Source organism: Cydia fagiglandana, chromosome Z, assembly GCF_963556715.1.
Source record: "Cydia fagiglandana chromosome Z, ilCydFagi1.1, whole genome shotgun sequence".
NCBI lineage: Eukaryota > Metazoa > Arthropoda > Insecta > Lepidoptera > Tortricidae > Cydia > Cydia fagiglandana.
The window spans coordinates 5,706,336-5,732,877 of NC_085959.1; the positions used below are offsets into that span (position 1 = coordinate 5,706,336).

The 26,542-nt window shown below is 41.2% G+C and overlaps 1 protein-coding gene across 1 annotated transcript in view; it reads left to right on the plus strand.

Annotated features, from left to right (window-relative positions):
• Positions 1-26,542, plus strand: part of LOC134679257 (laminin subunit alpha) — a 103,653-nt gene that overhangs the window by 33,529 nt on the left and 43,582 nt on the right. The window contains exons 15-39 of the mRNA XM_063538146.1: positions 171-293; positions 1,046-1,204; positions 1,769-2,022; positions 2,481-2,617; positions 3,263-3,401; positions 3,733-3,921; positions 4,240-4,575; positions 5,349-5,498; positions 7,402-7,540; positions 8,184-8,338; positions 8,533-8,692; positions 9,664-9,804; positions 12,769-12,861; positions 17,514-17,676; positions 18,128-18,290; positions 18,395-18,458; positions 18,512-18,672; positions 18,768-18,890; positions 20,734-20,908; positions 21,113-21,247; positions 21,950-22,118; positions 22,967-23,201; positions 24,609-24,727; positions 25,075-25,199; positions 26,258-26,431. Coding sequence (XP_063394216.1) covers positions 171-293; positions 1,046-1,204; positions 1,769-2,022; positions 2,481-2,617; positions 3,263-3,401; positions 3,733-3,921; positions 4,240-4,575; positions 5,349-5,498; positions 7,402-7,540; positions 8,184-8,338; positions 8,533-8,692; positions 9,664-9,804; positions 12,769-12,861; positions 17,514-17,676; positions 18,128-18,290; positions 18,395-18,458; positions 18,512-18,672; positions 18,768-18,890; positions 20,734-20,908; positions 21,113-21,247; positions 21,950-22,118; positions 22,967-23,201; positions 24,609-24,727; positions 25,075-25,199; positions 26,258-26,431 — 3,981 coding nt within the window. The remainder of the gene's footprint in view (positions 1-170; positions 294-1,045; positions 1,205-1,768; positions 2,023-2,480; positions 2,618-3,262; positions 3,402-3,732; positions 3,922-4,239; positions 4,576-5,348; positions 5,499-7,401; positions 7,541-8,183; positions 8,339-8,532; positions 8,693-9,663; positions 9,805-12,768; positions 12,862-17,513; positions 17,677-18,127; positions 18,291-18,394; positions 18,459-18,511; positions 18,673-18,767; positions 18,891-20,733; positions 20,909-21,112; positions 21,248-21,949; positions 22,119-22,966; positions 23,202-24,608; positions 24,728-25,074; positions 25,200-26,257; positions 26,432-26,542) is intronic.

Below are 26,542 nucleotides of genomic sequence, written 5' to 3' on the forward strand. Positions count from 1 at the left end.
TTTAGATTAAATTGTCTTAAAGGGCCTCTGCGCTGTTGGCTTCGGCCCCACGCACGCCTCCCAAAAGTCCGGGATCCCATGGTCCCGAGATGTGGAAAAGAAAAAATGTTATGAATAATTAAAGTCAGTCTTACTTTTAAAACTGCTTGATAAAACAATATTTATCCCAGGTTGCGGATCGGTGCCAGCAGGAGAGCTCTGTCAATGCAAGGAGCGCGTGCAGGGCAGAATCTGCAATGACTGCAAGCCACTCTACTGGAACCTGCAATATTATAACCCTCATGGGTGCGAAGGTACGTTTTCTGTTCTGTCCCTCGAGTCGCAAAAGCCTTTGAAAACCAATTAGAATTTGTTGCCTGAAAACACGGTGAATTGAATGAGTTTTTTAAATACTTGCAGTGCATCATATTATTGTGTCAAGCTACAGTTATCTATTGGAAGATAATTTTGAAACACCATTTAAAGCTGCTTCAGATATGACGAATAAACTTTTCTTGGTGTCTAATTTTCATCAATCATAACTTACACCATTTATCATCCAGCGACTATCTTATGATTATTGATTACGATGTTAGTGATATGTTTCTAAAATCGTAAAAAATTTCACACTGAACTTGGAAACTTCCTTTTATTCCTGTAAAAACGTCCAGAACATTCTCTGCTTTTTTAAATCTTTCTGCACCTTGCTTATCATGGTCTTCTTCTCTCTCGGTCGTTAACCGAGCATTTTGCCACGCTCACGGGAGCCTGAGGTCCGTTTGACAACTAATCCCATGATTCGATGTAGACACTAGTTTTTACGAAAGCGACTGCCATCTAATTCTAACCCAGAGGGGAAACTAGTCCTTATTGGGATTAGTCCGGTTTCCTCACGATGTTTTCCTTCCCCGAAAAGCAATCAAATGATATTTTGTACATAAGTTCCGAAAATTCATTGGTACGAGCCGGGGTTTGAACCCGTGACCTCCGGATTGAAAGGCGCACGTTCTTACCGCTAGGCCACCATCGCTCATCATGATAGGTGCTGACTAAAATTCCTCTTCAGAATGCAACTGCGACGTGAGCGGCACCCTAGGCGGGCTGGGGTCATGCAACACGAAAACTGGACAGTGCATGTGCAAGCCAAACGTGGATGACCGCCAATGTTCCGAGTGCGCTGATGGATTCTACAATCTTGATGCTGGGAACATCTTCGGTTGCTCAGGTAATGAGATTCTTAGCAAATTCGCCGATTCATAAACGTATTCTTACGGCCTGATGCGTTCATTAAGATACGTCAAATATTACGTCTAGAGTAAGACCAAGACAAGTCTGCAACGATTTTGATAGCACACGCAATTTAAGTGTTATTACCCTGCTAGCCTGCTACCTGTAATGATGTTTATGAAATCCAGAATTCTGTTACAATTTGTCAGTTCGGGACCCCATAGTCCCGAGATATGGAAAAGACATACAAATAATAATAGTAATAAAATAATTGATGTTTTGTTGACGAATGATGTTTGTATTGTATCTATCCTCCTAAGGCCCAGCCATACAAATGAAATATCCAGAATTTGCCACTGAAATTTGAACCTTCAGTGCAAGGAATAGAGTTGATATTGGTTTTATTTGAAAATTGAACGACCAAAACAAATGCGACTCTGTTCCAATTGATTATGATTTAAATTTCATCAAACTGAATAAGTACTATAGGCAGGACCGTGGGCCTTAGGAGGCTATGTAAGCAAACAAATAAAGCCCTTTAAACTCATTTCTCTTCCACCAGAATGCAACTGCGACGTTGGTGGCTCCACCGACAACAACTGCAACAAGACCACAGGTCAATGCTACTGCCACTCCCGTGTCGAAGGCCTCCGCTGCTCTCAGCCAATCAGAGCTCACTATTTCCCTACGCTCCATCAGTTCCGATACGAGCTAGAGGAAGGACAGACGCCGTCTGGTGCTGTCAGATACAGGGACTCACAGGAGGCGTTCCCGGGACACTCTTGGAAGGGCTACGTCATGTTTTCGCTTCTACAGGTAAGTTTTATTTGCTCCAAAGCTATCAGCCAATCAGAGCTCACTAAATCCCGTTACTTCACCAGCTCACATACGATCTAGAGGAAGGAGAGACGCTTTAAGGCGCTCTCAGATATATGGACCATCAGGAGGTGTTCGCGAGACATTCTAGGAACCGTTACGTTATGTTCTCTCTGTTATGAGTAAGTTTTTGTGGCCCCAGACCTAATTTCAAGGCCACCTAATCAGAGTCCACTGTTTCCCCAACGGGTTTGTTACTTCACGGACACCAGACCATCAACATATCCAGCATCTCCTGAGCAACTGTTAGAGACGAGACACTTGTCGACTTTTGTATTTTGGGTGGTGGTTTGTTATATTTATTTTTATTTTTACTGTTGGAAGCTGGTAACATTGTTTGCATTTAAGTACCAATAACAAAGAATAATGTCAAGACTACTAAAGTATTTATATTTCAGAATGAAGTCATCAACGTTGTACAACTGAGTAAGTCGTCTCTCTACCGCATGGTGGTCAAGTACGCCAACCCGCTCAAGGACCCGGTGGTCGCCACTATACTGGTCACCCCGGAGAACCCTGGAGATTCGCAACAGACGTGAGTACATTTCAAAAGCGTTATAAAAGAGAGTGCCTGTACCTTTCCTATGTGTTTCCTAATTCCATGCGACATCGCATGGACCCTGGGAGACTACCAAGCCAAGTAATGCTGGGTCAGGTATCGGACGTAAAAAGACCTGTAGGGCGCCCAACTCTACGGTTTAAGAACTCATGTAAGCGTGACAAGGACAGTTTTGGCATTCGGGCCGAGGGCTGGGAGAAACGCGCCGTAATGAGCGTTTTATGTGCGATCGATGTGGCAAGAAATGCCGCGCTGCTATAGGACTTTATAGCCATCAACGGCGATGCCATAAACACACAAGCGCCGCAACAAACATCTACAACAGATGATGTGGCCAATGATGTGTTTCCTAATTGTAGGTTCAAACCTCTGTTGTGCTGTATAGAGCACAAAAAATGCGTATGGAGACTTTTGTATTTTCATCAGAAATCAAGCATTTACATTAAATATTTCGCATTTGATGAAGAAACCCCTGCCTCGAAGGTCTCGGGTGCAACAAGTAAACGCGTTATCAGAAATACTTTGAACTCACAAATTGAAAACTAGGGGGGCTTTCATTTGCCCATGGTTTACAAAATCTAAATGTATATTTTCACTCTTAATACCATGAATGACTTTCAGGCATAATGTGCTCCTGAGGCCAACAGTGAAGCCGCAATTGGTAACAGTGGCTGGTGAAAAAGGAAACACCCCCTCACCCTTCGTCATGGACGCTGGAAACTGGACAGTGACCATCAAAACCAACAAGGAAGTGCTCATTGTAAGTATCTTCCCTGGTTGCGTACTAAAGGATAAGGAACATGGGGATAAGTTCGACCCTATGGTCCATGGTGGATATCCCTATCCTGTAGAAATCAGGATAGTAAGCGGCCACTGTGGACTCTTGTAACTCCAGGGGTGTTACATGAACCCTTTAAAAGTAGTGTACATTGTACAATCGCTTTTTTAAAGAGCCCCGTATTGTAGACTATTCTGCATTTGGCCTCATATCATAAAGCTAGCATTTTCTGAGCTGGTGAAGGCCTTAATTCTTAAAATAATCCTCGCTTATACTCTCAAAGGCGATAATTCTAACCTATAACTCTTCACAGGACTACTTCGTCCTTATACCTGAAGCGTACTATGAAGCTACAGTTCTCAAGAAGCTGGTAGACAGACCCTGCACCATCGGAGAGCAGGATCTGTGCCGCGAGTTTAGGTACCCGAAGCTCAGCTCGTACCCAACCGTTGATGCCAGTGGACTGACATCTGCTGCTAGCGATTACTTGGATGACAATGTGGTGAGTTGCTGTTTGATCTCTTTCTGGATTCTTTAAATGGTCATTTATATTGTTCTCACGGAAATAAGGACTTGTCTTAAGTTTGATAAGTTGAATACAGCTCATATAAAAATCTTTCGTACAAGTCAGATGAAGTCAAAAGAGTTTTACATGAGAAAGCTTTTCTCACATCATACACAGATCGATTTAACATCTCATCTTCTTTTCGTAATCCTTTTAATCCAATCAAGATATACTGCGCAGACATTGCTCTAGGCAGAGTGTAGAAATGCTTGCATAAATAAACGCCAAAATCCCATTTTCGAAATTCTCTTCCAGCAACTGAAAGAACTCGGCGTACCAGCATCCACCATACCCGTTCTAGGCACTCAATCTCTCACCTACAACTGGATTATCAAACCTAATGGCCAGTACATTATAGTCGTCGAATACGTCACACCTGTCGACCGAAACGCTGTCGACATGGTCGGAAATCGCGCGAAGATCAACAGCATAATCAATGTCAACTTCAAGACTGGCGGCCAGGAGTCGCAGGGGAGATTGGTCCTTAATGAATGTCTATACACGAAGCCATGTAGGCAGGTGGTGACTGATGATAAGGCTAGGGCGTTTGTGGCTGAGGTTTTCGATGAGAATAATGAAATTACACTGGAGGTGAGTGAAATTAAATGTTTTGTCAATTCAGATAAAGACACCTGTATAAGCAAACCGCCTTGATGCATCAATGTCATAGTAAAATGTCAAAAGACTCTTTAAGGCGTATTATGTATAAGTTACTCTATGGTTTACTTTATTATTTTTAGGTATATCTTTCATCTTAGGCTAGGTTTTCATAATATGAATATAAAAGTAAATAAAATACATAAATTATACAAAATGCAAATAAACTTATAAAAAACCTAACCTAGGGTGCCGCCAGCAGTTGGGCAAGGCTCAAGCTGCCGGTGGTCAGAGCTACAGAGTGAGAAGCCGACGTACTATTCTTCTCCAAAATCGCCTTCTGCATCTGAACCTTGATCCAACCACCCAGCGAGAGTCTCTCTAGGCGTTGGTCGAGACTCTTCGCTATGAGACCGTTCGCTGACACGACTATCGGAACAATGATCGTCGAGTCAACATCCCACATGGCGGTAATCTCGTGAGCCAGGTCTAGGTTAAAACAGCTGATGCAGTCTGTGCGGAAAGAGAAGAGTCGTGGAATGTTTAGGGCCCAATACTCTTCTCCTCCCGCATAGACTCTACGTAGTCTACGTGCACATCAATCACAAAACTTTCGTTGTTAGCCGCAGGTGCAAAATATTTTAGCTTTTTAGCAGCGTGTCAAGCCATTAGCCAAGTTCAAGCAAAGGAACTGGCTAGCCAGCGCCGAATCACTTTTTCTTTAGTAACTACATAATAACATTGATTTCGATTTTATATTTCTGCAGGGCAACGCAGACAACCTGGCTGGCATAAAGTCAATCACGGCGATACCACTATCTGAATGGCACCTGGCCTACATTACGCCCAAACCGTACACCCTGAGAAGAAATGGCGAGACTTTCGTCAATGGGTTCGACAACGCCAATACTAAGGAGGTATTTATACAAAGATTTGACTACTGGCTCGATTCGGAAAATGAATTAGATTTCTATCATACTAAACTTCAACATGTTACGATATGGACAATTTAAAGACATTTGTAAGATACTTAGATATGTCAAATTTGACCTTTCCGCGATTCTGGAGGTCCTCTTGAACGATTTCGACAAGTTATGACTTAGATACCCAAGTCACATCTAGTCGATATCTAATGTAGATCTAGTTGATCTCTAAATCGTCTCTAGATCTTGTGATTATCTCGAAATCCGACCATTCCTGGCCTGACCAGGCCTGAACCATTTCTCGGATTTAAATATGACAAGCAAATATTCAAGTTAGTTTAGTTAGGTTATGCATATATACACATCATATACATATATAATCAATCACGCCTATTTTCCGGAAGGGTAGGCAGAGACCACGGATTTCCACTCGCCACGATCCTGGTACATCTTTCGCTTCCTTCACTTTCATAACATTCCTCATACACGCTCGCCAGTATAGAGTGCTATTGACCTGGCCTTCCTTCAGGATTTACCCAGTTCTTCAGGTCTACCCCTTCCAGCTCCCACTTCTACTTCTCCCTTTTGCACTCTCTTTGTTAGCCTTAGTTAGGTTATATTATGTCCGTTTGCTATTGCGAAGCAAATTGCTTATAACATTTTGGTATTTGGAAAGTCATTAGCAAACAAGTGCGAGTCGGACTCGCCCACCGAGGGTTCCGTACTTTTTAGTATTTGTTGTTATAGGGGCAACAGAAATACATCATCTGTGAAAATTTCAACTGTCTAGCTATCTTACGGTTCGTGAGATACAGCCTGGTGACAGACGGACGGACAGCGGAGTCTTAGTAATAGGGTCCCGTTTTACCCTTTGGGTACGGAACCCTAAAAACGTCCCGTTTGGTCGATGTTCGTCCCCCTTTATTCTTTATTCAGGCAAACACTGAGTATAAGTTTACAGCAACAGCCAAGACAATTATACTGTTAATACATAACATTATATATGTAGTCAGTATCATAAAATTAGTACACTTGCACACACATTATACACTTTACGAACTATCTCTAAGGATGACTCACGCCTCACGCTAGACTGGGCCGGAAGCGGGCCGGAGCTTCCGGCGCTTCGTTCTCTTTGGAAAGCACCGCGTGATTACCGATTTCCGTGTCAGATGCCTCGGCCCGGGCACGGCCCGGTCTAGCGTGACTCATCCTTTACGCATATGCTTGTAGGATGGTGATTCTGAAGCATCAAGGACCAATATTACCTCTATCCCTTCTTTAGACGCTTCTTCTTTTAGGATTGAAAATGCTCGTGGTTTCTTGGTTTGTGGTGTCAACTTTTTCGGTGACGGTGTCAAGAGTGTTGCTGTTTGTATAGTAGAAATTTTTTGAACTGAGCTTGTTCACTTACCTGAGTAACAATGGCATTGTTTCATTACAATCATATTATCTGTTTTTGTTCTCGCAGGCGCTAACTAGTTTACTTACAAAATAAGCTAGAAGTATATTGTATGCATATTGAATTTTTAACCTTATTACTTGTTGAATGGGGGGTTAAAACGGTCTAAAAAGATAATATCATATTCAATCTTTTGTAAAGGCATATCCACCTTAGCCACGACAGGGGAGTAGTCTGGTGCAAAATGCAAAAAAAGTTATGTTAGCCATTATTTAGTTACTGTATTTTGTAGTCTATTGTTTAAAGAAATAGAGGCGTTAACCTATACTAACATTTCAAGGCGGTTATAATCTGCTTTTACTACGAGGTAAGTAGTAAATACCTAATTTGTGGTTTACCACTCAATGTTATTGTATCCTTGAGACTCTTTGAGTAAACTAGCTCAGTTCAAAAAAAAATCTACTATACCTAGGTTGACATTAAACTCATTTCCAGGTCAAAATAGAGCCATCGGACAACAGTACGACCCCTGCTTTCGTAGTGGCTGGCTCGAAGCCTGTGACTGTCGATATTTCTGTACCAACCCCTGGACCTTACGAGTTCTTACTGCACTACCATCAGCCTGATCATCCAGGTAACTTATACATATAACTCTTTCAGAAAATATTGAGCCGTCTCTAGAAAAGGTATAAGGAGACTCTAGTCTTAAGACTAACAAATAAAAAAATAATTAAGTCGGATCCTAAAAGACTTGTGCCTTCGAGCAACACCGGCTTCCGACACGTCTGAAGGGGGGAGCCCAAGCGATGTCTTACCGTATAAATCGTTCTGCCATTTCTTGCGGTGGGAAACGTGCACAGAGTCGCACTTCTCACTCAACATAGCACACAAATACATAATATAACAAATGACACACGTCAAAGACAAATCTTGTACACCTCGATCTCTTTTTGTGTACGGATGAGTCACAGCACGCACCGTGCTAGTTCTGTGCATGCCTAGTTTAGAACTGTGCTTCGGCAGAGGGTTATAGTCAAGTATAGTGTGAATGCCGACTCTTCATCCGGTGTTGCTTGTATGTACGTTATCAGTTTTGACAGTGACATATTCGCTGACGACTACGTAAATTACTTTCTATATATCTCGCTTACACTGACATGCGAGTACGAGTGAGATGCATTGAAAGTAAGTTACGTAGTCGAGAGCAAATATATATGTCACTGTTAAAACTGGTGGTAGCGGTACTGGTGGTACGAAAACTCAACTTTTTCTTCCAGAGAGCTCCATTGACGTGACCATCTCCTGCGGTAATAATATCCACGCTGGTCGTGTCACCCTGCCGTTCTGCGGCTCTTCATCAGGGTGCAGGGAACTGCTTAAACTACCGAGCGAGATATTTGATGTTACTGACAACTGCTCATTGACTTTTGAGGTAAGACTGATGGCTCCTCTACACGATGGGCTAGCGCCGAGTGGCCAGCGCTAGCCCATCGTGTAGGGGCATTTTCATTCTTTTCAATCTCGTACCTGACTTAGGCAACTCAGCAAGCTTCGTTGGCTAAACACGGTACTCGACTGAAAAGCTCTCTATTATATCACGATTGTATAAAATACTATAATCCACAGGGTGCGGACAGCAAGGGTGTGTCTCTCCAGAGCGTGCTGATCATCGAGCCCCGCTACTTCACGGAGTCGGTGCTGGTGGAAGCCAACATGATGGACTATACCAGGGAATTCATCACCAAGTGCGCCAGCAACCATTATTACATCGAGCCCGAGGTCACAGGTAACTTCTAACCAGGGATGTGGCGGATGCAGATTTTTTTAACATCCGCGGATGCGGATGCGGATATTTAAAGCCTCACATCCGCGGATGCGGATGCCAAGATTTGGTACTTAAAAACGTCATATATTAAATTTTTTATTTAAAAAAAGAAACGTTTAGTATTAGAGCAAGAATATATAGGTACGTTTTATTTAATAAACAGTAACTTGGCCGACTTTTCGGGATCTAGACGATTTCGTTATATATAATGACGAAATTACCTAGCACTTAGGCACTGGTCCCACCGCGAGCTAGTAAGCTATGATGAGCTATCGGCTATAAACACGAACAAAAGATAAGCACTCCCGTGTAAATAAGAGAGACACGGCGATATTTATAGTTACTCGCCCAGCGGTGAGCTATAAATATCGCCGTGTCTCTTTTATTTACACGGAAGTGCTTATCTTTTGTTCGTGTTTATAGCCGATAGCTCATAGCTTACTAGCTCGCGGTGGGACCAGTGCCTTACGCCGCCGGCGCCGCCGCTAATACGTTCCTGCCGGCTTGTTCGACATCCGCATCATGCGGATGCGCCGCATCGATTTTATGCGGATGCGGATGTTGAAAATAATGCGGATGTTCCGCGGATGCGGATGCGAATATTCGCAACATCCCTGCTTCTAACGCTTATTTAAAGAAGGAGAATGACTATTTTGAGAGAAAGTAGGGAGTATTACTGCAACGTTCTGCCGCCAGAGTGCAGCACTAATTTGTTTAGTAAACCATAGAGTAATAACTTAAGCTTAGAATAAATTTAAAAGTGGAAAAATTACTGTCTTGGGTGAGACTTGAACTCACGGCCTCTGGATCCACTTCCACTTAATTAATAATTAATTCCACTTATAAGTTTATTAATTTATCTAGCGATGTTATAAACTGACGAGTGTTTACTATTTTAGGGTGACATACGAGTATACATTGTTTTGCCCCAGGATTCTGCCGCGACGCCGTGTTCTCAATAACGGCGGAGTACAACAGCGGGACGCTCTCATGCGCGTGCGACGTCGAGGGCTCCACGGACTTCGAGTGCGAAACATTCGGTGGGCAGTGCACGTGCCGGGAGAACGTTGTTGGTAACTAACTTTTGTTTTTTTACACGACTGCCCAAACAAAAAGAGTGTATTGTGTTCAGCGTTCATGTTTGTATGTATATATTTATTTACTTATGTGAGTTTCTTTATTCCACCATAACTTCCGAATGCCTTAACCGATTTAGATGTATGATACATCATTAGAATCCTTACGTCATCCCGGGTGACATAGGCTATGTGACGTCATTATAAAACCAATATGGCGGACGCAATACGCAATATTGCGTGACGTTTAGAAAAAAATATCTTGCAAACCTATCGAGTGGGGTCTCAAAATGAAGAGCTTTGAAAGGCGATTTAAAATATATATGCAAAATAGGCGCTTAAATCTTATTTTGGTTCAATAAGGATTTACTAAATGTGCTAAGAAAAATAAATCTATCTATCTTATTTAGTGAGCTATCAAATAAAAGGGTATTTACCGCTGATCATAAAAATATATACAAATCATCCATATGACTTGTATAGGTATATTTTTATAAAGTAAATTTAGGAACTAAAGCGCCCTATAGAAATCTAAACGTGTGAACTTCGATTTAAGCGATAGGGTTTGAATAATACTAAAAGAGTCGGGCATAGCACGACATACGTGGCGCGCTGCACGTGGTCCAAAACCAAGCGTCTTCGATTGTCTCATACTTAAAGAGTCGGGCGTAGCCCGACGTACGTGGCGCGCTGTACGCTTACCAAACTCGGGCGCCGTCGGCGTCCTCATACTCAAAGCAGCCCGACGTACGTGGCGCGCTGTATGCGTTCCAAAACCCTCATACTGAAAGAGTCGGGCGTAGCTTGATGTTACGTCACACGCTGTACGCTAACCAAAGCCGGGCGCCTTCGGCGGCCTCATACTTAAAGCGTGGGTGGAAGAGATCCCTGAAAGGGATAAGTTCGCCTTTGTACTAATGATGTGTGTTCTTTCATGTTTTATGTTTCTTTTTGTACAATAAAGTATTTTACTACTACTACTACTACTACTACTACTAAGAGAGTTGGGCGTAGCCCGACGTATTTGACACGCTGTACGCTTACCATATCCGGGCGCCTTTGGCGCCCTCATACTTAAAGCGTGGGGCTTAGCCCGACGTATGTGGCGCGATGCACGCGTTCCAAAGTCGGGTGCCTTCGGCGCCCTCATACAAAAAAGCGATCCTTTTTGTATGAGGCCTTTTTCTATGCCCGATGGCATATCCAGTGTCTAAATGCGAAGCCCGTAGATCGAACTCCGCGTAAAGCCGAAGACCCGGAGCATCCGACAGGTACGCGCTTTCTACAATTTCCCCTAGTATCATAATTGAGAAGTCGCAATTCCACGCAAGGCCGAAGATCGAGCTGCGGCAGGTTAGTACTCGCGGAACTCGGTCAGATATTTGTAGAAATTACAGGAATTGCTAGAATCTCTAGCCCTTCGGCCTTACGCGGAGGTCGGTCTTCAGCTTACGTATTTTAACACATGTATTTCAGATATTTGTAGAAATTACAGGAATTGCTAGAATCCCTAGCCCTTCGGCCTTACGCGGAGGTCGGTCTTCAGCTTACGTATTTTAACACATGTACACAAAACCACTGTAGGCACCTACAGTGGTTTTGTGTTTCACCGCTAACGTCCCGCAGCTTAGCCTTCAGCCTCGCGTAGAAGCTCGCTTCTCTTGGACGCTTTGGGTGTTTGGCCCTACGCAGAGCTCGGCATTCAGCAATCTAGTCTCTCAGGGCTACCTACTTTTATTTGCAAGTTCATCACTTGTATGTAGGTAGGTATACTATACTAACACTTTTTAAAGTCATTAGCGTATTATTGATGTTTGAATTGGTGCTATTTTGCCAAAGGCCATGTGTGCGTCGTGCTGAAGTTGCGTTGCGACGAAGATAATGGGGACAAAATCTTTTTTAGTGACAGTTAAAATTATGAGTCTTTATTGTGGATCTTCAAACCCTCATGGCCATTATAACTCAAAATTCCACTTCTTTTTAAGAAGTTAAGAAGGTATATTTAATATCAAATGTCAAATGTCCCAAATTGTGAACACATTTACATATTATCCACAGAAAAGACGCCCGTATTCCGGAACGGTGAGCTTAATTATAAGGTCCCAGTCCCGGGAGCTAATACCTATCCGCATAAAAAGAACTTTGTGGACAAACTAAATGGCCGGAGGAAATCTTTATAAATGGTAGTTTTACTTAGTTTTTTCACTAAAATGTTTAAAATAAAATAAATTAATTAAAAAATTAAAAACACGACTGCTGCATTTTAAAGCGAACTGAAAAGCTAAAAATAATGTTAATATGTTAGTCACTAAATTTTATGAATCTTAATTGGAATGTAAATGTACACTCACGGTCATTCATAGTAAATACAAAGGGCTATGTACATTAATGACCGTGACTGTAGGTACGTTACATTTAATTTCAATTGCAGTCGGGGGACCTTTTGATTGAGATGCACTTAGGTACATCAAGGTCCCCCGATTGTAATTGAAATTAAATGTAACGTACCTACAGTCACGGTCATTAATGTACATAGCCCTTTGTATTTACTATGAATGACCGTGAGTGTACATTTACATTCCAATTAAGATTCATAAAATTTAGTGACTAACATATTAACATTATTTTTAGCTTTTCAGTTCGCTTTAAAATGCAGCAGTCGTGTTTTTAATTTTTTAATTAATTTATTTTATTTTGCTTCTTTAGCGGCGCTGTGCACTTTTTGAGGTGGGGATAAAATGTTAAACTCGAGACAGCGTAACGCGTAAGGCGTAACCCTCTCTTTCTACCGCGCGGCGAAAATGTATGCCTGAGCCTGCTGTTTCGTTTTTATTCAACAAATAACTTTAGTCATAATCATAACGTATCATAATCAGGTCAATTATTTAAAACGACTTTTATATCGGATCTACTTGACAACTTGTATCAGGACTCTGACATTCAATGTTTTTATTATTTCAGGTCGAACCTGCGAAGCTTGTAAGACCGGCTACTATGGATTCCCCAACTGCAGGCCTTGCCATTGCTCTCAAGCTGCCATTTGTGATGATAATGGTAAGATAAGAACCGGTATGGTAAGATAAGAACCGGTATGGTAAGAACCGTTTATGTTGGAAACGACCATCCCGCTAACTGGTGGTCCCCAGCATAGACAGGCGTGTCGCACTCCGCGATTATGTCGCTTTGCTACAGGTAGCTAAAAGTGCACCCGTTCGGCCCCAATTTTGGGGTTTGCCATAAGCCTCGCGTGGCACTGTCGCCACCTAGCGGCCATATCTGTGCTGATAGTAACAGACGCGTTTTGTTAGAGAGTGAGTCTTCTGTACTTAGTACTATTATTTATTCTGTGGCATAGATTTCTATGGAAAAGTTAGGGCACATAGAGACCCGATGTCAGCTTTTCTCTATCGCAAAACGTATCGTGTTTAAAATGCATCATTCCGTTGCGCCTTAAAATTTCGTAACCTTACTTTTATCTGATCCGAGTAAAATATTTTTTCGCAAAAAAGTCAGTGACATTTTGAGCTCTGGATAAATTCGTTTTGACCAAGTTTCATGTTCTGGTTGCATTCTTATATTTGATAGATGGATGCATATTAAATATCGTTAAATGTCGGCCTTTTCCAAGGCTAGCACCTCGTAGGGCGCCCGCTAGATGGCGCGGGTGCACGGATCGGGTGCACGCGTCCGGTAAGCCCGGTTCAGCCTGCCAGATCAGCTACCCTACACCCATATGCGTTCCTTTACTGAGAGGCACTGAGCACCTCTATAACTTAGTTATTTTTTTTAACATTAGAAAAAAGTTAAAAAATCTTGACGTGTCTTTTTATTGAAAAATTCTTTTGAAAAATAAGTCACGACCAGGGATCGGATATTCGGATCGATATTTACCTAAACTTTGGCGGCGTGAACGGCATGGAGACGGACTCGACTTTACTTTCGTAATAAATTTCCCGGGATTTCCCGGGATTTGTTAACTATGTAACAAGGCAATCTAAACTCATATTTGAACATTTTAATACGCTTATTTATTATGTATTTAATGTAATTTACTATGGAGAAATATTAAATTCAATTTACCTGAGATTTATTCAACTAGCGAAGTATCATTATCATAACTTAGTTTAACGGAACTTGTCGTGAGTACTAGTACTTTTAAAACTACGAGTACTTTAGAAATTGTTTTCCTTCGACATTTCAAGGACGACATTATGCCCGTGGTCTCAAATTTTTGCCCTTCCGCTATCTCTGCTACCGCCATTGTCTTACGCATAGCAGGTAAAAAAAGACGGGCAATACAAAGAAAATTCGTCACCACGTGTACTTTAGGTATGTACGTGGGCTTTATCTTAGAGATTAAGTGGGGTGTTGAGAGTAATATTAATACTATTCATTTAATAGTTTTCGAAAGTGCATAGATCATTCGTTGCTGTACTGTACATGCATTCGGGTGTATTATTTACTTTGGTTTTACGTTTCTACTCGGCTATTCAACAACGGTTTCGGCTTTGCTTTGTGATTTGAATTTTGGATTCTTTTTCAACACCGACTTGTGCTTTGGATTCCCGGACCTTTGTGTTTCCTGTGACCTGGACCGGATTATCTTCTCTGTTTAAACGGTAAGTTGTACCAATGATATTCAAAGTTAAGTAATAAAAAATAAGTAATTATGTTACTGTTGCTAAAATACTCATAAGATTATTTCCAAAATGTACCAAAAAAATGTGTCTATAGAATAACAATTGGTACTTTATAATTTGCACGTCTAATTATAGCAATCACGAGCTAATGTTTCGTTTACATATACTTTTAGTTAAGCACAACATTTTTATTCGTATGAAAAAAATATTTATATCGTACTTAATCGTTTTTTTTCTTAGCTAACAAGCTGCAACACTTTACATATAATACGAAATTAAGTTTTGGAAAATCTTTTATACAAATTAATGCATTCCAATGTTAAATTTAATAATTACTTCTGTATGAGGCTAGAGCCAAGTAGTAATATTAGATATTTTTATTAAAAATATCACAAAAATCACAACACAATTACACATAATCAGACTATTTTTTTTACTCCTCAGTCTGTGGCGTTTGCAATGGCGGATAGTACGAAGAAAGAAGATATAGCTCAATCATGGATTCGAGATCTCCCGGAGATGTCATACGATGCGGCAAGTGGAATTATAACATGTACTAAATGTGAAGTGCATTTAAAGGCTAAAAAGGGTATTTTAAATCGGCACTTGAAGTCAAAGAACCATCAAGGAACGAGAGTCGAGCCCCCAACTGATTTTTATTATGATCTCGCTTATTTATTCATTATGTGCAACATACCATGGACACAGGTAGAAAATCCCGTTTTTCGACAGTTTTTCGAAAAATACATCTGTACGTGCCAACATAAAGACAGAACGATCCCATGCGAGAAAACTTTAAGAACACATCTTGATAAAGTGTTTGATTCCAAAAATGATATCAAAGACCAGAAGTTGTGGATATCTTTAGATGAAACGACTGACTTCTTGGGAAGATACGTCGTGCATTTCTTGGTAAAGCCATTATATGAAGGACTTTCGGGACCAGTATATATGTTAGCCTGCAAGCCGCTACAGAAAGTGAATGGTCGTAGTATATATGAGTTCGTAATTGAGTGTCTAAGAGACTTGTGGGGCGACCAATTCCATAACAAAGTGCATAATGTTTTACTGTTCAGCTCTGATAGTGTCGCGTATATGTTACTGGCCAGAAAAATGCTGAAAGAAACCTGTCCTAACATGAAGCATTTTACTTGTATGGCTCATGCCTTACACAGATTGACAGAGACAATAAGATTAAATTATAGTGACGTAGATACATTAATAAATAATGCTAAAAAAATATTTTTAAAGGCTCCTAACAGGGTTAATCTGTTAAAAGAAATGTACCCAAATTTACCCATGCCACCAAAGCCCGTAATAACAAGGTGGGGAACCTGGTTAGAAGCTGCATCCCATTATTCTAAACATTTAGAAAAAATATCCAATGTGGTTTCAATGTTAAATAGTAACGAAGCTGTTTCTATACATATACTTATAGTCCTCCTCGCCGTGTCCGACGATGGCGATTCATCCAAATGTTTTAATTAGGACGATGGAACGCTCTTATGTGACTTGCGAAGCCAAACTTGGTTTTGAAGATGCGATCGCAAGGTCCGCAATGTTAAATAGTAACGAAGCTGTTTCTATACAAGAGAGAAGCGAAGAAAGTTTTAGCCAAACCAAATTTATGTGTTGATCTACAGTATATACATGAGAATTTTGAAATCATACAAATTGCTATAACAAAATTGCAAAGTAGGGATTTGTCTATAATTCAATCATTCGAAATATTCGATGAAGTAAGGATAGCCTTGGAATGGACGGCAAATAACAAATTCATAAATAAACTCAACCAAGTCATGGACAGAAATCCCGATTTTGATGTGCTCCGAGAAATGTGTGAGCAAATGAATAAGGAAAGTGACTCTTATATTTACAAATATGCAACGTTAACTTCTGTAGATGTAGAAAGATCATTTTCTATGTACAAATGGATACTCACAGCATCCAGAAACAGACTTAATATGTCGAATTTGGAAAAAATTGTAGTTATTTATTATAATTCTAAGCAAAGTTCAAATGAATAGATGATAAAGATCGTGCTTAAACTTCTTAACCTTTCGGTTAGACTTTTAGACGCAGGATGCACTGGTATTTGCTTACACATTCATTATTTATTTACGAACTACACCATTGCAACATTTGCAATCTGTATCGAAACATCGAATTGGAGTGAAAGGTACTAAAATAAGTTTATTTGCGACCAACACGTTTAAATATAATTTAGGTGTTCAAAACGCGTAGTGTTTAAGTTTGTAATATGAAACCAGTTCCATAAAACTCTTGCTGAATATGTAATTTATTAATAAACATATGTGTCATTTTCAAGCAAAAGGTACTACTTTGTCGCAAATCATAGTGTCGCGAATACCATCAAGATTTAACTAGACGTGAACCTTATGTACAAATGACAAAATTGTACCTTTTGCTTGAAAACGTCACATATATGTGTCATACAAAAAAAAATTGTTTCATTATTCTCTTATATTACAGAACCCTTGAATCTACTATAATAAGTAGTAAATAGTTATGTAAGATATGTATAGAGAAATGCTTACATTATTTTGCCAATTCACGCTGCGGCTACACTACATACACTGTTCTTGTTAGATCTATATAACAACATATTTCCTTACAAAAATAGTCAAAAATAGCCATAAACTAAACATGTAGGTAAATTTGTACCATCTTATGTCATTTCGTGCGATCCCGGAGTCCCGGAGCATATTTATTAAACTTATAATAAAAAAGAAGCCGACTCCATATTTTTCCAACAATTTCCGGGATTTTGCCAAGTTTAGGTAAATATCGATCCGAATATCCGATCCCTGGTCACGACAAATATGTAACAATTATGAATCATATGCGATTATTTACATTATTTTGCTTTCATAAGTAATAGTAATAGTTACTTATTTTAAAGCGTTTTTCAATTAAGAGACACGTCAAGACCGCGTAGGCTTTGTCTAATGTAAAAAAAACGAACTATATATAGGCATGTCTCTAAGATTGCCTAAACATTAATAGGTATGCTATACTGGTAGGCTAAACGCCACGTATTTTCAGGTCAATGCATCTGCCCTCGGAACGTGATCGGTGAGAACTGCAATGAGTGTAGGCCTCTAACGTTCAACTTCGACGAGTACCGCGGCTGTGACGATTGCAACTGCAATCCGCTTGGCGTCGTTGATGGGAATCTGGAGTGTGACAAGCAGAGCGGGAACTGCCAGTGAGTTTACTGTATCATACTGTATACACTTACAATAACTCACTTGCTTTTGGCATAGAGAAATATAGTAATACAAGAGTGCTCACTCCATACATCAGTTTTGGTACCAGAAATATTAGTATTTTCATAGCAACTGTCATAGTCGACATCTAGCATCGAGTAGCGGAATTATCAGTACTTTAAGTAGTAGTACTGTAAAGTGACAATAGATGTAATACCGACCGGAAAGTCTTATGTTGTTGAGGTTAGAGTTTCCGGTCGGTGCTACATCCATTGTCACTTGACTACTACTGCTACTTAAAGTACTGATAATTCCGCTACTCAATGCTAGATGTCGACTATGAAAGTTGCTATGAAAATACTAATATTTTTTTAATAAAATACTTAATATTTTTTAATATTTTTTTTAAGTTGGAGCTTGACAATACTAATGTTACTCCTAACTCCTCAGATGCAAAGAGAACGTGGTAGGCCGCGTGTGCGATCGGTGCGTGCCCGGACACTACGCGTTCCCCGACTGCGTTCAGTGCTCGTGTAATACGGATGGGACCACGGAGGACGTATGCGACCAGGACACAGCGCAGTGCTACTGCAAGAAATACGTGCGATCACAGGTACCTACCACCATTTATCTAAACCCACAGACAAAGAGAACGTGGTAGGGCGCGTGTGCGATCGCTGCGTGCCCGGACACTACGCGTTCCCCGACTGCGTTCAGTGCTCGTGTAATACGGATGGGACCACGGAGGACGTATGCGACCAGGACACAGCGCAGTGCTACTGCAAGAAATACGTGCGATGACAGGTACCTACGACCATTTATCTAAACCCACAGACAAAGAGAACGTGGTAGGCCGCGTGTGCGATCGCTGCGTGCCCGGACACTACGCGTTCCCCGACTGCGTTCAGTGCTCGTGTAATACGGATGGGACCACGGAGGACGTATGCGACCAGGACACAGCGCAGTGCTACTGCAAGAAATACGTGCGATCACAGGTACCTACCACCATTTTTATCTAAACCTCAGTCAGAAATAAACTCTATTCTATTCTACACAAGTATCGAGACTGATCCCTTAACTCCTTCCGCAGGCTTGTGACGTCTGCCAAGAGGAGTACTTCAACCTCCAGGCCAGCAACCCTGACGGATGCACCAAGTGCTACTGCTTCGGGAGGACAACTCGGTGTTCCAGCTCATATCTCACTTGGGTTAAGGTAAGCAAAAAACCGGGCAAGTGCGAGTCGGACTCGCGCACGAAGGGTTCCGTACCATAATGCAAAAAAAAACAAAAAAAAAGCAAAAAAGAAACTGTCACCCATCCAAGTACTGACCACTCCCGACGCCGTTGCTTAACTTTGGTCAAAAATCACGTTTGTTGTATGGGAGCCCCATTTAAATCTTTAGTTAATTCTGTTTTTAGTATTTGTTGTTATAGCGGCAACAGAAATACATCATCTGTGAAAATTTCAACTGTCTAGACAGTTGAAATTTTCTATCACGGTTCGTGAGATACAGCCTGGTGACAGACGGACGGACGGACGGACAGCGAAGTCTTAGTAATAGGGTCCCGTTTTACCCTTTGGGTACGGAACCCTAAAAATGGTGTATACCATGGTATAATAATATACTCCGCCTGGTGAGTAGGTACTTGTCCGTCTTCCCGTCTTTTCTAGGTCACCTGACTGACACAAGCCTACGTCATCATGCGACAGAGCTATATGATAATATGCGATAGCGCTATATATAGCGGCCATGTTATTGTGACGTAGGCTTGTGTCACTCTGGGAAGAGAAGACCATGTTTTATTAGACTATGCTGTATACATTTGTCATTTATTTTTCGCAAGATTCAAAGTCAGGGTCAAAGTCAAACGGCTCGATTCTGAAAATGAATTAGATGTCTACTAGACTTGAACAAGTTACGATACGGATAATTTAAAAATATTTGTAAGATCTCTCTCTCTTTGGTCGGTCCCTCATGTCTGAGGATCGTGGTCAGTATCAGGGTTGCATCTGGAGCGGATGATCTGTCTCCACCGGTTTCTGTCCAACGCGTCTATTTTATGTATTTCTGTTTTGTAAGATAGATATGTCAAATTTGACGTTTCCGCGATTCTGGAGGTCCTCTTGAACGATTTCGACAAGTTATGACTTAGATATACAAGTCACATCTAGTCAATATCTAATGTAGATCTGGTTAATCTCTAAATCGTCTCAAGATCTTGTGATTATCTCGAAATCGGAATAGGCCTGAAAGTCAGTGTTTTTATTTGTGAGTATAATTATGTCAAACTGATTACAGCAGTGGCAGTGGCGGTAAATAAATATTTGTAGGCTGTCAAGTCAAGATCGCTTACCTTCTTTCAAGTTCTCACTAATGCTAAAAAAACCGGGCAAGTGCGAGTCGGACTCGCGCACGAAGGGTTCCGTACCATAATGCAAAAAAAAAAAGAACGGTCACCCATCCAAGTACTGACCACTCCCGACTTTGCTTAACTTTGGTCAAAAATCACGTTTGTTGTATGGGAGCCACCCATTTAAATCTTTATTTTATTCTGTTTTTAGTATTTGTTGTTATAGCGGCAACAGAAATACATCATCTGTGAAAATTTCAACTGTCTACATATCACGGTTCGTGAGATACAGCCTGGTGACAGACGGACGGACGGACGGACGGACAGCGAAGTCTTAGTAATAGGGTCCCGTTTTACCCTTTGGGAACGGAACCCTAAAAACGAACTATAGTCTCGGTGATAATTCGGTTCGATTCCTATCTAGTACTATTATCTAGATATTCTGTACTTTAGAATTTTTTTTCCGGTGTATTATTTTTTCATTGTCATCGATGTATGTGATTATTCAATAAGGTACAGTCGCCATCAAATATATCGGAGCGGCCAAGGTGTTCACAATATCTGAACACGCACTCTAACGCCCTGACAATAGAGGCGTGCTTAGATATTTGTGAACACCTTGGACGCTCCGATATATCTGATGGCGACTGTAATAACATCCAAGGTAATGTTTATAAAATCTATAATCTAAACTTTTCTTCCAGCTTGAAGGCATGACCGGCTGGCACCTGGTTAACGTCGAAACCAACCGCACCATATCCGTATACCCGCACACTGCACCGCCTAGTCAAGTTAATGATACCATCATAGGCGTGGAGCTGGCTATTGATAAGGATCACCAGAAACTGGTCTACTTTGCAGCACCTGAACACTTTATTGGTAAGTAGATAATACAGTATGTATCAGAACGAAAGACAAAGAAAGAGACCCATTAATGTTTAGGTCATACTGAGCAACTTTTACTATGGGACCAACCCCGAAAACGCTTGCGCTGTGTCGAGGAAAAAGTTTATCTTCCTGTTTGGCATATACTTGGGTATAGCATAAATATTTCACAATAAATTATTTCTATTTCGTTCTCAGGCAAACGGCTGACATCTTATGGTGGTAACCTCACATACTCCATCTTCTACGTATCTCGAGAGACTGGGAAAGCTATTCTCGCTGCTGATGTAATCATTGGTGGACCAAATGGCTACATTTACCACAACAGTATCGGTAAGTATTCATCACTTCAGACCGAGCATAGTAGCTCTGCCCCCTCTGCCACAAATACGGTATTTTTACTCCATTTTCGAGTCGAAAGTGTCTTTGTGTGACGTCCGTGTCTTTGAACGGACCAATCACGGTACGGGACCTCGCTCACCTCGTCCCCCGCATCCCCGTAAGGCAGCATCGGTTTCATGAAATAATTGCTCTAAACTCCGTCTAGAGGATTCCTAGTCTTACGGCGCGATCCGGGAAATGCTTTAATGATTCACTAGATATGAAATAGTAAAGATATGTGACGTTCCACGGAAAAAGGTACCTTATGGAACCTAGCGCTTACGCTATTATTAACGCCGCTCCAATATTCAGCCGGGGCAATGGTACCTTTTGCCGTGGAACGTCACATATCTTTATTATTTCATATCTAGTGAATTTCTAATTCATTTCCCGAATCGCGCCGTATGACTTTGACACATATAATTTTAGATATAGGTAGTCGCACCAAACAAAGTCTGCAGCGGATTTGGTAGCCCACGCAGTGTAAGTGTTATGTATACGTCATAATTTCATAGAAGTTTGACGTTTAAAATGACACTTGCACTGCGTGGGCTATCAAAATCGCTGCAGACTTTTTACGGTCTGACTATAGGGTGTTTTAACTTGAACTAGTATTTGCCTTTCGTTGCATTTCATACATTTTTCAATTCACAGAAACACCAGCGCCACAAACGAACTGGATCCACAGCGTGCCTCTGACAGAAGAGTCGTTCACGAACCTCGACAACACTGCTGTCACCAGAGACCAGTTCATGAACACCCTGGTTAATGTCACTGCCATATATATCAGGGCTACGTTTGAGGATGAGTCCGTTACTACCAGGTTTATTGCTTTTTATTGTATTATGCTATAACAATGTTGTGTGATAAACAGTAGGCATTTAAAAACGAAGATATAAAGACAAACCCTTTTCTATTAACTTGAGTTTCAACAATAGTAGATTGTCAACCACGCGGGGCTCGAAACCGGTATTTTTTTTAAACCCCGAAATAGCCCAATATTTTGAATTATTTCATGTTCTTTACGTACGACTGAATCATGTATTTAGCTAACAACTTTGTATTATCAGATTGTCCTATTAAAAATGAAATAATAAACTAAAGAACGGAAAAGAACGTAATAATACCGGTATTTTCGTATGAACCAAATACCGGTTTCCGACCCCTGCAACCACGGGATGCAAGGCACTCATTTCTGCCGAGGTAGTTTGACGCTCGAACGCAGTGAGAGCGCCAATACTCCGAGGCGGAAATGATGCCTTTCACTAGAGTCAAACACTCTACTTTTCATTTCGAATATGAGGAAAGTAAAATACATGATTTTTTTTAAAACATGACTAAGTATAATTTTTATAGACATGATGTCAGTTAGTTATTAATAATTATCACCTACTATTAATACCTATACTTATTGCATATGGATTTTAAGTGCATAGCTTGTGATTTCAAGTATTTACTTTGAAATTAAATGAAATATTTGAGTTGACTTGACCGAGTCTTAAAGATAAGAGATTTTTTTTTCTACGATGATTAAGTTTAAGTATTTTCTTTTTATAGTTTATGTAGCTGTTTTCAAAAGTTGATGGTTGTAGTTTTTTTCTAGACTCTTTATATTTTATTTCTATGTGCGCAATATCGACAAAATTTTAAACTAAGCCCATTTTTCCCCAGGCTAATCAACGTGACTCTTGACGTCGCAGTCCAACCCGACCCCTACTCCCCTATAACTGACCGCGCGTTCTCTGTGGAACAGTGCCAGTGCCCCCCAGGCTACAAGGGGACATCGTGTGAGCAGTGTGCCTCGGGGCATTATAGGCTGAGTTCGGGCCCGCATGCGGGGTACTGTGTGCCCTGTGAGTGCAATGGCCATTCGCAGGAGTGCGATGTTAACACTGGAGTGTGCTTGGTAAGTGCTAGAAAATAAATTCCTTATAGTATTTTTTTAGCGTAATAGACTACCTAAACGATGGACTGACCAAATCAAATATGCCATGGAAGGACCCCTGAACGTATTTGCCAGAATAAATAATAATAAATAATAAATAAATATTATAGGACATTCTTACACAGATTGACTAAGTCCCACAGTAAGCTCAAGAAGGCTTGTGTTGTGGGTACTCAGACAACGATATATATAATATACAAATACTTAAAATACATAGAAAACACCCATGACTCAGGAACAAATATCTGTATCATCATACAAATAAATGCCCTTACTGGGATTCGAACCCAGGACCATCGGCTTCGCAGGCAGGGTCACTACCCACTAGGCCAGACCGGTCGTCAATGACCTGCAACCGCGGAAAATGGCGAGAATACGTACGACAAGCAACATCTGTGTCTGTTGTCAGCAGTTGACCACGACACTCTGCAAAGAGTCTTCTTTCTCGCGTTATCCCGGCATTTTGCCACGGCTCGTGGCATGGGATCCGCTTGACAACTAATCCTAAGAATTGACGTAGACACTAGTTTTTACGAAAGCGACTGCCATCTGACCTTCCAACCCAGAGTGGAAACTAGGCCTTATTGGAATTAGTCCGGTTTCCTCACGATGTTTTCCTTCACCGAAAAGCGGCTAGTAAATATCAAATGATATTTCGTTCATAAGTTCCGAAAAACTCATTGGTACGAGCCGGGGTTTTAACCCGCGACCTCCAGATTGCAAGTCGCACGCTCTTACCGCTAGGCCACCAGCTCTTCAGTGAGAGCGCTCCTATGAGATAATCATCATGTACGCATTGCCACGCATTGCCAAGTACCTACTGGCAAATTTAACGAGGTCAAAGTCTAAAGAAAGGACGCTAGCACAAAGAATTTCGTACATTGCCCCACCTGTTGATATCTCTATCGGACGCACGTATTTATGTTGCTGTTCCACCCATGACGTCGGCGGCAAATGATACTGTGCACATCAATATAATTATGCACATGCGACAAAGATACAAACAGGTAATGTACGACATTCCGCGTGCTTATTGTCCTTCTTTACCATTGGTCTTGAACTAAATAAAAAAATCAATTAGTAATCGGAAAATAGAATATATATTATCTGTCACGCAGCGTACTACGTAGGCGAACAACACGCGAACACGAAGCGAAGCGATGCGGCGCAGGGTGAATCAATCCTTTGATACCTATAGAAGTGTCCTACGTGGGCAATCTCGTTGCGAACGCGAACGCCTTGGGCGCGCCGCGCCGCGCCGCTTTCGCGAGTTGTTCGCTTACGTAAGACGCAGCGTTACAATCATTGGTAACAATAATTACCTACCTTCAAATTCAATTTAACGCATTCTTTTGATAATTTTCTCAGGACTGTGGTGGCAACTCGATGGGAGACCATTGCGAGATGTGTGTGCCCGGATACTATGGAGACGCTACCCGTGAGGACTGCGAGATCTGTGCCTGCCCCTTGCCGTATCCGTCTAACAAGTGAGCGTTTAAGACCTTACTTGTATCTCTCTCAAGCCAAAATCTTAATTAATGTTCCAAGTTAAATTAGTGACGCAAAGATGCGCATGTTTTTTTATAATTTTAAACCACATAGGTTCGAAGTTATTTAAGAAAATAGCCAAAAAATTATCATTGCCCGCTTTTATCTCTGAAACTACTGGGTCTAAATATTTGAAAAAAATATCCACAAAATAGTTCTTAACCTGTAGATAACAGCAAAACCTATTAGAAATCTGCAGTCGAGCGTGAGTCGGAATTATGTACGGAACCCCAAACGCGAGTCCGACTCGCACTTGGCGGTTTTTTAATAATATACTGTCTTCCAGCTTCGCTGTGAGTTGTGATCTGAGCGACAACGCTGAACTGATCTCCTGTCAGTGCAAGCCGGGCTACGGCGGACCTCGGTGCGAGTTCTGCGCCGCCGGTTACTATGGAGAACCTGAGGAGCTCAGTAAGTAGAATACTCTCTGTACCTTTACTGTGACTATTCTTTGGCCGTTTTTGTTAAAAACTGTATTAAACTCACCCAGACTTACCAATACAAATAATACATTTTTTCTACTCGAATTAAGATTTCGTAGGTATACCAAAATTTAATTAATCTATTTCATGTATGGGCTCCCAACTCTGAGATAATATTTATGTTATATATTTCAATCTTTATTGCACAATACATGAAGGCACAAAGTGCGGACTTAATGCCTTAAGGCATTCTCTACCAGTCAATATTAATTATTATATTTGAGATAATAGTCAAGTATAATGAAATTGACCATCAATCACAGCTCGCCACGGTCAAGACGAAAAAAAAAGATAACTCAAATTAATTACTTATTTATTTTAGGTCGTATAGTAGAAACAATTGCTTCTTAAGTAAGGAACGCGCATGTGCCACCCTTAATATAGCAACATCCGTAGACTACGAAAGCCGCTTAGCGTTGCTTGATAGTCTCTATAGGCTACGGTGACCAAAATCGAGAAAAAAACTGTCAAAAAATTGAATTTAGCAAGGAGCAAGTACCAAGGCCTCATGAGTTACGAGAAGGAGTCGTTGACCTAATGCCAAATGAATGAGTTTAGACAGTCCACTGTGTAAATGGCTGCAGTAAGGTCACTTGACGTCGACACCTTATTGCTGAAAATCTTGACCGCCGTATACGCACAATTCTGGGCAGGTGATCTGCTATTATAAACTCTTTGATTAATGAACCGCAAACACATTGGATTAGATTAAAGCACAACCGAAAAAGACCGGCATTGTTCCTCATGATCTAAACAGTCCTAGTAAAAATACAGGAAAATAGATTATCTTAGGGCCCCCACATCTAGCGTCTTTCGAGCGTCAGCGTCTGGTCAGCGCTATGGAAAATGACGTCGCTGCGCAGTTGAGTCGACGTTGCGTCGAGCAGCGGCCATAGCGTTGTAGACGCCGACGCTCGAAAGACGCTAGATGTGGGGGGGGGGCTTACAAATTTAGGTAACCATTTCAATTTCACCCAAAATTTTTAGATGACTACTGCAAGCCCTGCAACTGCTCTGGCAACATCAACCCACTGGACCCGTCATCATGCGACAGCGTGACAGGGAACTGTCTAAAATGCGTCAACAACACTGCTGGGGCAGCATGCAATCTCTGCGCGCCTGGATTCTACGGAGACGCTGTCTTCAGCAAGAACTGCACTGGTAAGTAATCAAGATGCCTACTGGTAACTTTGACACTTCTTGCAATGTCAGCCTCCTGGATTATCGTCAGTGGCATTACTTACTTACTTGGTTGGCGCGGTGACCCAAAAT